The 13,198-nt window shown below is 36.5% G+C and overlaps 1 protein-coding gene across 16 annotated transcripts in view; it reads right to left on the reverse strand.

Moving 5' to 3' along the window:
- The window catches only part of LOC108976888 (supervillin), a 423,491-nt gene that overhangs the window by 278,227 nt on the left and 132,066 nt on the right, over positions 1-13,198 (reverse strand). The window contains exon 1 of one of the 16 annotated variants that reach the window (XM_018946305.1): positions 8,739-8,903. The exons of the other annotated variants lie outside the window; for them this stretch is intronic. Within the exon in view, the coding sequence (XP_018801850.1) occupies positions 8,739-8,745 (7 nt within the window). The 5' untranslated portion in view covers positions 8,746-8,903. Of the gene's footprint in view, positions 1-8,738; positions 8,904-13,198 lie in introns of those variants that run through there. 16 annotated transcript variants of the gene reach the window in all.

Raw genomic sequence — 13,198 nt, forward strand, 5'->3', positions numbered from 1 at the left:
TCAATGTAAAAAAAACTCCGTAATAATATTTCGTATTGTCATCTGATTGTACAGATTAGCAGTCTGGTGATAACTAAGCACATCATCCATATACAAATTAACGTCTTTTTGAATGTCGTTTTACTTTAGAAGAGATAACTCAGGAAGATATACAAACAAAACTTAACTCTGCTACAAAACTTGTCGCAATATGTTTATAAATTACTGAGATATAACTTTAGTAATATGTATGCTGAGTAATAAAAGTTGCCCATCACCAATATGGGTTGACATAAGAAAGATAATAATTCGCATTTTTTAAGGCTTCTCAGATAGGTTGTAATTGCTTGACTCAGAAACAAAAAGGCGAAAACGCCAGATAGGGATTGTAAACATGAACGGTGCTTATGGTTCTGATACTGTAAGTGGAATTACGCGCCATTTTAATTTCGCTGATTCCGTTCCGGTAATTTTAAAGTCAAAGGTGCTCCACACGCTTTAGAAGGCCAACTGTGGAAAACATAGACCGAGTTATTAAATTATGCTAGAGAAAATTTCATCTCCATAGAAGTTTGTGAAAAACAATGGTCTGTTATTTTCACAAGCAGGGAGAGGTTTTTTTTTTTTAGAAAATCAGCTTCAAAGTGGCAAAAAGTTATTAACAAAATGAGGTATATTTGACCTAAATAGCATTATGAACCTTCAATTTAATACAAAAATATTGTATTTCTTTTTGCAAGGCCAAGTTCCAAAAAAAAAATCATAAAATGCATACAGCTGTCATACAAACTGAGGGATCAAAACGAAATTCTTGTAGGAAAAGTTTTTTTTTTTTTTTTTTGACAAGATATCTTAATGAAATTTGGCATGGCTTATTGACCAAGGCAGAAAGATAATCGCCTAACAAATTGTTGAGATCAGATCACTATAGCATATAGTTGCCATATAATCAAGATAAAGATCTTTTCATGGCCTTTTTATCATAAGAAATACACTTTCGTAGGCTGCAGCTAAGCAAAACTTTTTTCTTTTTAAGGGCACAGTAGACCAAAGGTCGCATAGCTTTCTTATCTTGTAGTATATTTACCACATTTTCAGCTACTTAACTGTATTAATATAAATAATTGTTTTAATATACTAAAATCAATATTTACTTTGAGTTTTCAAATGCCGACAGATAATTGGGGAACAGCTAAGCCTCCGTTCACTCTCTCGCGCTTTTCAACTGTATTGCTTGTTATAGGAATTGCTGTTGGGGCGATATTTACTTTTCAAAAACAACAAATGACGCAAATTAATTGCATTTAATCACAATTAGACACTTAGTTTGCAAATATTTCTATTAAGACGATTAAATTAATTTTTTCAGCATTTTTTTTTTTTTGTTTTTGTTTTATTTAAAAATTGGAGTTTTGCACAGAAAATTTTTCACATTTTTTAACAACAGAAACGAAAATGAAACAAACAATTTTTATAAATTAATAATTTCACAAATTTTCGGCTTTGGGCACAATTACACTGAGTTTTAGCTCTTGCGAGCCACAAATTTCTGAATTTTCACCTCTTCACATCACTTTGTTTCATTTGATTTTGGTTTTATGATGTTTTGTTGTTGGTCCTTTCGCAAATAACCTGCTATTCGCGAAAAATAAATATGTACAACTGTAAGCGTGTTTGTGTGTGCAAATAAACGAACATAAAATATTCAACCGCCTCTCTGCGCTGCCAACAAAGCACTAAACACGTTTTTGGAGAATCGCAAGCATTCGAGCGGCAATGAAGCCGACACCAGCGGCAGCAACAGCAGTGGTCGTCGGAGCAGCAGCAGCAACGGCGACAGCAACGCCAACGAACCGGTGTCGGCCGGCAGCGCCCCCAATGCCGCCGCTCGCTCCAACACATGCGAGTGCACATAAATTACAACAACAACAAAATCACAAGAAACTGATACTGACTTCACATTGTTGCTTTTGTTGTTTGTTGTTGTATACGCACTTTCGGACCTTGCCAACCAAGCTCAACTCAACTTTATCAGCATTCAAGCGCGATTCCTTATGCTGCAGCAGAAGCAGCGTGTGCTTGAACGTTGGCGCGTGAGCGTGAGCGACGACGCAGCCGCCGACCATGGTGACGCCTCTACATTTTGGCATGCGAGCGACTGCTCCACTCCACTAAATAGCAAGCAGCAAACTCGGCGCTCAAATACCGGCCGGTTATTTGTTTGTTTTCTGTCGCTTTGCTGTTTGTCAGTGTGTGCATGTGTGTATGTGTGTTTTGCAAGCCCACTTCGTGCTCCGTTGTTATTGGGAGCAATTTGCGGTGTATAGTGCAGTAACAATGATTGAGCGGCGAGTGAAGTTGATTGGAGTGAAATGAAATGGGGAGAAATGAAGTGTTTGTGCTCAGTGCAAGTGGTTCACCGATAAAGGGAGGACACATATTTTGGGTTGAGTCAAGTAAACCTTTAGAGAATTCATGGTAAACTCAATTGTTGGTTAAATAGTCTTGTGCTCAAAGTTACAGGAAGTTAAGCCCCCAAAAATATAAGCAGTAAAGATGCAGTATTAGATATCCAAGAGACTTTTTAACATGATCTTACGAAACGTATTCGGGAATCATTTCTCTGGATTAAAAAATATTTCATATCCTTATTGTGCCAATATTTTTAGCCAAAGCCTTATGAAAAGCATTAAAGAGCATGCATTTAAAGGACAGAATGTACCTAAAATAGGCTATGAGTGAGGTCGAAATGCCACGTTTTTACTCAGTACTATACAGAAACAACCTATGAGAAAGGACTTTTGCATTATTCCAAGAAATTACTTTAGCAATATTTTTGTCGAGAAATATTGATACCAAGAGCTAGAGCTGTTTCAATAACACCACTTAGCTAATACTTATATACCTACCAAACTACATACTTATTGAATATTCTTTACCTGAGAGATCAGAAGAGTTAATATGTAATTTTGGCTACGCAACTGAACTATTCGTAGAATCTGGTGATACAATCTCAGTTATATTAAAGTATCTAAATATATCTCTAGCTATCCTTTTCATATATATTCAAGGAATAAGGAATGGACCTGAAAACTCTTTGAAATGATTTCTTCCAACTTCTGCGATTGCCAAATCCTCTGTCGGAAATTATAAGAATATTGAACTAGATGCAGGTTTTTTGCATAATGTTAGTACCCCGACATGGTGCACAACTTCACTCCACAGAACTCGAGTGCGACCCCAATTATCAACTAGCATTAAAAAAAATTTCATATGAGCGTAAGTCCTCGATAGGCAATTTCTCCGTTCTCCGAAGAATCTCTCTGCCATAAAAAGGCTAACGATCATTCACGTAAATTATTTCATTTTATTGGTTTATGGATGATATATAGTCAGCCAAATCTTGTATAGAAATAACAAAAGCAAGCATGGATGGTTTGGTCTCCAGTTTAAGATTAGGTCTCTTTGTCAAAGAGGTGTCTTAGTAGCTGTGTTATGTTCTCAGAAAGGCAAACTAACTGTCATTTAATGGCAGTGGGTGCTCAATTGCCGCTGGTCGTACGTGCATCTTCAATAGACACTTTTGACTCCGAGTGAAAATTGTGCTTTCTCCCGAAATTACTCTCAATTTGCTCCAATCTAATGTAAACAAGAAAAATATTAACTTCGAATCTAAACAGTATGTTCGATGATGGTGACGCTTTGTTTTAATCCGCTCAAAACCAGAGGTAAACGATATTAAGAAATTAATTCTGAAATATGGCCAGAGTTCTTTTAACAAATCCGTAGTCATGTGGTCCTTCCTTCGTGATCGATCAGTCTCGAAGAAAAATGTGTTATACATTAAGACAAAAAAAAAAAAAAAAAAAATACCGGAAATTGATTTCAATTCCACGGGTAAATGATATTTCAAAAAAATATTTTGCTAAGTTGGTAAAGATATAAATAGCAGACAAAGAATTTGTCTCAAATTTTGTATTTCTAATAAAATTTCATATGCAGAATCGTTGCACATAAATCAAAACACATAAACCTACGAGTAGTACAAAACCTTCAAAAACGGTCGAGAGATCGTTCAAGACAAGTCATGTTCTGGATGACCTTCGAAATCTTCAACTAATGAAAATATTCAAAAAGTGAAGAATATGGTGTTTGAAAATAGTCAAGCAAATGTTAAAGAGATGTCAAGAGATTTCGACATCTCCCGCAAATCCATTGGAATAATTTTTATGAATATTTTGGGTACGAAACGCGTTTTTGCTCGACTCGTTCCGATAAAGCTGAATTTTTCCAAGAAGGGTACCATAAGCAGGCCTCTTTGGGCATGCTTGATCGTGCGAAGTCCGAACGAGAGCATATAACTGCTGATGAGACATGGATTTGTGAGTTTGACATACAAACAAGTCAAGTCAAGTCAAGTACCGAGACAAAACAAAAAAAAAAAAAAAAAAAAAAAAAAACAACCACGCTAAGTCCGCTTAAAAATACGGATGATGCTCATTGGTTTTTTCGATATACGTGCTTTGGCGCATTATGAATTTGTTTCAGAGACTCACCATATTTGACTCCGTGTGATTTTTTCTTGAAACTGAAATTGCTGCTTCGTGGAACCCATTTTCAGTCGATCGAAGAGATAACGCGAAATTCGCTTAAGAAGCTGGAGGCCATACCGAAAAGTGCTTATGAAAAGTGTTTCGAGGACTGGAGAAATCATTGGCATAAGTATATTACATCTGGTGGGGATTCACAATGTATATATATATTGAGGCAATGCCGCTAACTAAATATTCATGACGCCTGCCGAGTTTCGACAATAGCTACCAAATCAGCTTACAGCTTGAGTGCACTGCAGCAACCGAACTGGGTAGTGGGACTTAAAAATTCGTTGCATGCAACTTATAGTACACCTATGTATAAGTAAGGAGGTACATGTGTACTGTTACATGTAGGTGACAATTTGTATTGGTTGTTGGTGTAATATTGCAACAATGCCATCACAACAGAAGGACACTTAAGTGACAATTGCAGCGCGCTTGTGTCTGTTTATGTGTATGTGTGAGAGCTTCTCAAAGTGCTGCATTTGACAACATGCAGTTACATGTGTATGTATGTATATTTGTGTCAAAATCAACTGCAATGCATATGTATATATCAATGTGTGTGTGCGACCGCAAATGCAATTACACAGACAACAGCTGGTGTAGTTTGTGCTTAAAACAAAGCGAGTGGGTGGCGCTTAAGGAGGGTTGCTGAGCTTATGGCACATTTGCTAGTGTCAATGGACTGTTGCACTGTTGGGCAAACACCAGCTGCGTATTTACATATCGAAATATGAGTATATGCTTGCCACTATTCTTACAATGGCGGTCACTGCGGCAGGCAAGCGTTCGATTGCTGATTTTTATCTTGAATTTGTCTTGTTTATTAGTATTTAGTGGGTAATTTAGCTAACATTTTCTTCACTGAGGTTAGGTGAAGCTGCTTAGTCAATATCGAATGACCTTTGGAGAGTAACGAATCGAACATACAAGTGTTATAATCAAGAAAAGCTCGAATATAAAGAGGAGAGAAAAATATAAAGAAACGAAGTCGAAGCTCTATTAAGTGTAGCGACCAGATAAATGCCTTTTCGAAGATGAGAATGGAACTAACTGAAGATACCTTCCTTACCCACTCTGGTGTGGGTGTCGGCTCTCATAAGTGCGCTCCAAGTACTCATAAAAGATATCTTCGAACACATCGTCCTTTTCTTTCCTCGGGGCGTGGGCGCAAATCAGCGCTATGTTGAAGAACTTCGATTTGATGCGGATTGTGGCTGTACGTTCATTCAACAGGGTGTTTGCCAGGACTCGGCGTCGGAGTCTCTGGCCAGTGTAGTGAATGCCACAAGAATCTACCAGCTAGCCAGCACATTCCCAATTAAGGGACCGGATATTTCAGCTGCAGGTCCTTAAATCGTAATCCTTAACACTTCTGCGGGGTCGTCATCAAAAAAGGGGTCTCTCATCCGATGCTGTTTTGATCCTTTCATTGGAGGCTCTTTTTACGTTCCAAACCCAGCGAAAAACTCTGGGGGCTGATACACCTTTTCACTTTAGCTTGCTTCCAATGGATGTAGCTCTGAAAGTATTAGACGGAGCACCCGCAGGGGGCAGCACAGGAAGAGAAAGACCTGCACTCCGTTGGAAAGGCGAGGTGCAGAAGGACCTAGCTTCGCTCGGAATCTTCAATTCGCGCTAAACAGCGTAAAAAAATAACGATTGGTGCGCTAAGCGGTGTCTACGCTAATAAAAAAGACGAAGTACGAATATTTTGGACTTTATTAGAATACAACTCTGCGTTGGTAAACAATTTGTCCTCTCTGTTGATTGTCTTGACATTTAATCAGCATATTGTTTCCTTATAACACACCCCAATGAGAATATTTGACATTTTTACATAAACACAAACCCTCAACTCGGCTCAACCCAAATGTGCTTTAACATCCAAAGTAATTCAACCCTTTTTATTGGTCAAATAATCACATAAATATCGCTTTCATATCATGATAATTAAATTAAGGGAGCTCATATGTACACTTTGACGTACTGTATAAGTGTTTATATATACATATATGGTATATGTAGATATTTATGACGTAATGACAACACAAGCAATTCTACTAATAGCCATATTTCAGCAAAAGGCAAGAACAGGAGCAGCACTTCAAACTATGCAGAAACGTTTCTCCAACATGAAACTAACTATTCAATAAACAACAACAATAATAAATATGAGTCCCACTATAGACAAAGAGCTAGGCCATTAACAGCAGTTAACTTGGCAGGAAACAGCCAGCTGACTTGGTCAATAGCTTGTTGGCTGACAAATTGAGTTTTACTGCAATGACTTGCCGAGCATAAACACCACAGAAGCACATACTTACTATATCATATAGATACATATGCATATGTTAACATAGCTGTATACAAACGTATGTACATATGTATGTATGTATGTATTGTGTACATGTGACTGCAAGCCGTCATTGCGAGCATTAGGAAAATGTGCAAAAAAATGGGAACTCCGTTAGTTGTCCTATCCACAAACGGCAGGGAAATTGTAAACTGGACTGCACAACGCCAAACTGGTCTATGGTGGTCTGGACACGAGCGCGCCGCTCATAGACATACTCGTCACGGCTGCAGGAAAGGCGAAGCAATCAACGGAGTGCTCTGCAGCGTGAGCAATGACTTTCCAACGGCCTCACTCGCCTTTGCTGTTATGCAATTTAATCATTTAAAGCACATGGTTGGATGGATGTACATATGTAAATGCAACAATAACAAAAACAACAACACTAATAACATCAACATTGTACATAACGGCAGTATGCAGCAGTTAAGARGAGAAAAACGTGCAACAACAATAGCAAACACCAAATATTGTGCCTGCACACGTTGCATTTTGCCGTTATTTATGGGAATTTAAATAATTTAGTAGAAAATATTATAAGTGCCGCAATTTCCATTGGCCTTGTCAGCGAATTATGGCCAGGCAAAGATGATGAGCGTGAAAAAAACTTGTTTTGTAAAAAGATTATATTTTGGATTTCTGTAATTTTTTGTTGGTTTTTATGCGTTGAAAATCTATAAATTGCAAGAAAATAATAATATAGAAAAAGAGGAGAAGAAGTAAATGAAAATAATAATAAATACAAAACAAGAAAAAACGTTAGTTTGATATAATAAAGAAGTTTCCTAAAGAAACGTGATTTTAATCCGTCAGTTTGTATGACAACTGTATGCTATAATGATTTGTTCTAAACAATTTGTTAGGAGATTGTAGCGTTGCCAACGACAATAAACCATACCAAAATTCGTGAAGCTACCTCACCAAAAAAAAGAGTTATTCATACAAGAACTTAATTTTGATTGTTCAGTTTGTATGGCAGCTATATGATATAGTTGTCCGATCTGGAAAATTTCTTGAAAATTTTCAGCATTACTGTAGAGAATAATCCATGCCGAATGTCGTGAAGATAGTCTGTCAAATAAAAAAGTTTTCTGTACAAAGAATTGAGTTTGATCGTTCAGTTTGTATGGCAGCGATATGTTATAGTGATCCGATTACAACCATTTGTTGGGATGTTGTGGCGCTTCTTTTGAAAATGGTTCGTGCCAAATTTCGTAAAGCTACCTCATCAAATAATAAAGCTCTTCATACTGAGACTTGAGTTTGGTCAATCAGTTTGTATGACAGCTACATATATCCGATAGTGGTCCGATATCGGCAGTTAGGGCCATAAATATGCAGCTTCCTAAAGCTTAAATAAATACGGTAACTTACTGTGAATTCCAAATGGGAATAAAAACRAGTCAAAAATCGACGGCTTACCTGAAAAAGTAGAAATATAAAATAGGTTAATCTAACGGTTATGAAAGCCATATCACTTTATGGGAAAATTAAGGTAAGAATGGATAGCAAATGGGTAGTTCATTTTAGGGTAAGCAAAAGCGATGTAATGCGAAAAGTAAAAGTGAGGACGGAAACTAGCAATGGGGAAGATTTATAAAGAACCCAAAAAGCATGAAAAATGTATAGTATGTTTTAAGGAGGGATGACTTAAGTACACCCCATATTCAATAAAAAATTTTGAATAAAAACTAAATTATTTGAAACAACGCAATGTTTATTTTATAAACTCACCACTTCAGCGCTAGTACCATACCTTCACCAATTTACTTATAAACAACTCTCTTTAAAACAACAACACCTACCTTGCATAACAAGCAAACTCAAAACACCTTTAATTACTTCATCGGTAACCTTCAAATATCCTCAGTCTAGCTTTTCATCTGATATCCTTCCTTCCTCCTTCTTATCCCCGATCTTACTCTGTTTATTTGTATTTAATTTTTAATTTACACTTTTGCATGCTTCAGTAACCGTTTTTTAATACGGTAATTTTTATTACTTTTCAACGCGAACAAGCGAAAACCCCTTTCGCGAGTGTGTCCTTGAATTAATTTGAATTTAATGAGCATTAAATTTCACGCTCAGCAAAAGAATGCTAAAAAATATAAAAAGAAAATAATAATAATTTTTTTAAAAAGGTTTTTAGCTGCAATTACGTAGCAAAAAGAATGAACTCAACGTCACGACGCGACAGTTTGACGTAGGTGTTCCGAGTTTTCTCGCCCACAGACGGCGCCACGGCCCAACTAATTGCCCGTGCACCATTTTTTTTTTTTTCTACTAATTAGCATAATTAAGTATTAATGCTAATTGAAAATTGAGTAGAAAAAGGTATGAATTTGTATAGATACCGTGGCATGACATAGCTTAACGTGAGAGAGGCGAGCAGGTACGTCGGCACTTTGATCGGTTTTTAAAGTGCGATAAATATGTACGCTATGTACGACGTATGTAATAATTAGACAGATTTGGTTAAAATAGACTACTGCATATGCGTAGTCTATAAATATACATGTAGGCAAATATTTGAAGGTGTAATTTTACAAGTCAATGACTTTCTGAAATTATATGCAACATTCGTTCTCTTGGCTCAGCAAACGGCGGTTCTTAATAAGATAACTTTCTATGATTTGGGGTGTTCTACAGATTTAGAGACTTACTTATTATATGTTTCCAAAGTCAAAATAAAGTATCAACGATAGAAGAATTGGGTTCAGTAGGTAGATAGGTATTCGTAAGGCCTTGCTATCTCGTTTCATTGTTGAGTTCAAACCATTTGGAGCCATCAATGAAACTATTTATCTCTGTTTTATATCCCTGGAATTTATAATATTTTGAGACGATAAGGCTAACAATGCCCCCTGGCTGTCTGAATATATGGTAGAACACTTTATCCTCCCCTAGTTATTCATTAGAACTAAAAAGGGCTGCTCAGTACTTCCGCTTGTAAGATGCTAGCTGAGTTTGGTAGACGGAAGGAGAGCGAGAAAGATATCGGAGCAAACACCCGTCCCTACTGTGTTGGACCCGTCGGTGTAGATTGAGGTAGTATTCTCTTCACCAGAATTGGGTATTCTTGAGTATGTTCTTGACGAAGCTCTTTGAAGATTCTTTATTTTCTTCCTTTTCTAAACGACTCTGTAAAGCAACGTCGCTTCTTCGCTTCCATAGGCATCATTGTTTCTCTATTAAAATCAAATGGGAAAACGTTTTGAGGTAGTCAACATTTCTTACGGTCCAAAGCGCCTACAAAATATACCTAGATGCATATCGTGAACTTAGTAAGAACTACCAGTTCCAGGAGTTGGAAACGCGATGTCTTAATACACAATACGAATATACACAATTCCACGGAACAGTTAATTCTTCTTCTTAATTGGCGTACAGTTAATTTAAGGTTTTAAAAAGAGCTCGCTAATCCTAGAATTTGTAATGTCACACATTAACTCCTTGAATTATTTCAGATATGTTCTTCCTGATCCACCAAATTGGCGGGCTTCTCTGCAGGTTTTTTTCGCATTCGCTCTTTTTAGATATCTACCTTGGAGTATGACACACATTTTCACTAAATTTTACTAAGTACTATAAGATACGCATGCCTTGAGCAATGTACTCATTACCGTAACTTCTGGTTCTAGGTTGCGTCTGGTTATTGTCTCGGCGCCCGCCTGTAACATGTACATTTGAACCCCACGCAACTCGCGAACCAAACCAGTCTCTAGTCTCTACTCTTGCTTCAATCTTATTTTCGGCTTTATGCTTAATGAGTAGCTCATTGACTGCTCTTTTTCCCCAACCTGATTAATTTATGTTTTATTTTACAGCAATGATTAATTACCCAGCACTTGCTCTTGATTACGTTGTGTCATATTAGGTGAAAAAAGTACTTGACGAACAGACGACAACAATTAGACATATGTATATGTATGTACATATGTATGTATGTCTAGTGTAGATATGTAATAGACGTTTACGCCTAAAGTCATAGCTTCAATGTCTTCTCGTCTGCCATTTAACCATTTTCTCTCATATGACTTTTTTATTTGTTACCTTGTTGTAACCTAAATTTCTTCGATTTCTAAATATCTGTATATGAATGTGTACAATATATAATATATAGATATATATGGTTTATTAAAACATATCGTTGAATTTGGTGGATATTTTGGGTATGAAACGCGTTGTTAGGCGACTCCTCACCGTTCAATCTGATTTTTTGCAGAAAGAGTACCGTAAACATCCGTCGAGAATGTCCGAAATTATGGAAGATCATTTCATGGATTTTACTCGATAATAATGCACAATCGCATCGATCGCTGATTATGATCAAATTTAAAGCAAAACAAAACCATATTTGGTTCCGTGCAATTTTTCTTGTTCCCTAAACCGAAATTGCCGCTAGCCGAAACACGTTTTCAGTCAATCGAAGAGATAAAACAAATATTGATGAAAAATTAAATACGTTGCGTTTTATTTACGGGGGTACGGGGTACTTTTTAGTCACAACGTATATGACCTTAGGAGAAAAATCTTTGAATCTTTGTATCTTTGTAAGTTTGGAAAATATGTTCCAAAATTCTTGTGGTATACTCAAAGATTTATTTCCCAAATGGCTAATAATATTTGAGTTCAGTTCAGTTAATTTTTAGTACGTGGACTCTTTTCGGAGAATAATCCGCAGTCACCTACTCAAAAGTAGTAAACTTGTCAATCTTAGAACCGAAGCTATCATGTCTTTGAGTATCAAAGCTGTAGCCAACAGTTGCAGTTTCGTCAACTTCGAAAATTCTGTGTCGAACCCTTGTAATAAACCCAAAAAAGGTTGAACACAATAATGACTAATATTCATTTCTGAGAGCTCCTCCGGTTATTAATAGAAAAACTCCGGAAATTGACTTGCAAAATAATAAAGAATTCAGACATGAAAACCAGCCGCATTTCTAAAAAAAAAAAAAAAATTATTTAGTCCAAAAAAGCTTTACGGAAAACTGGACGACTTTCTGTCCAACGATTGCCAAAAACTGCTTCGACCCGAAACACCAATATAGAGTATATCTCTAAACAACTGTATAAGTACTCCATTAGAACAAAACTGGTCCAACATCATGCTTGGAAAGTTACGATTACCTGTGATAAGAGGTTTCGGTGCTTAACGAAACCACCGATCATCTTGTTGGATAGGAAGATAAGACTGTTATGACAATGACATACAAAGTAATTAAGAGGAATTCGGACCATGTGTAGCATGTTGCCCTTGGTCCGAATAGTTTGATGCAGACTGTAAACAAATATATGTATGCATTTTTGTACCTTCAACCGAGTCAAAGAAATATGTGCAACGACGCGACATTTCGGGTTTTACCAAAGACAAAATTAGCTTTGGTCATGAGGATTTGTTTTTTTTTTTTTGTTTTTACATTACCTTGGTTTCGTGGTTAGTGGTTGGCGTTAATCGGCTAATCTGTGGATTTCTTCCGCACTTCTGCAAAATTTGGCGATTGTCAGTTAGGAAAAAATGAGCTCAACAGGTTGGCCTTCGGAGTCCAACACAAACAAATAGCTGCTGTCTATTAACTGTGGGCGCTGCTTAAGGTGAACGCTAGCCAGCCAACAACAACACTGGATAATATTTGGCGCAACTAGCTTTCGTAATGTACAGGTGCTGTGCATACATATATGTATGTACCGACGTAGATAAGTATGTTTGAATGGAAATTTATCTTGCTTGCACAAACTTATTTCGCTTGAAAATTCTTATAGTCGTTAAATTTTATTTTGCCGTTCGAATTATTATTGCGTTCGTTAATCAATTTATTCACACATAATATTTACGTTGTAATAAATGTCTATCTTTAGCCGCTGGAAAAGATGGCGACGGGAGCGGAGAAATTTGAAGTAATTTTATATTCGTGATTTGCTGATGGATGCTTGGAATTAAAATTTCACGGCGTGGTTGGCGATTTATTGCGCGTTTTCCAAATTATTTTGTGGGAAAATAATTATTTCAAAAAGTGGCGAAATTTCGTTTTTGGTAAAACACGAAAAAAAGCGTTGGAATATGAAATAAATGAAATTTTTTAAAGTGGTTTTTTTTATTGAAGGAAATTATATTTTGAACGAATGGAAAGTAGAACACAGACTGACCGATATTTTTTAAAAAATTTCAAAATTTTCAATGAAGAAAATTGGAACACAGCAAAAGGAAGAAGGGTAGATTTATTTAAAAAAAAAAGTATGCAATGATTATTTTTTTTAATTTAAA

This window comes from Bactrocera latifrons, unplaced genomic scaffold, assembly GCF_001853355.1.
Source record: "Bactrocera latifrons isolate USDA-ARS-PBARC rearing strain unplaced genomic scaffold, ASM185335v1 scaffold_81, whole genome shotgun sequence".
In the NCBI taxonomy this organism is placed as follows: Eukaryota; Metazoa; Arthropoda; class Insecta; order Diptera; family Tephritidae; genus Bactrocera; species Bactrocera latifrons.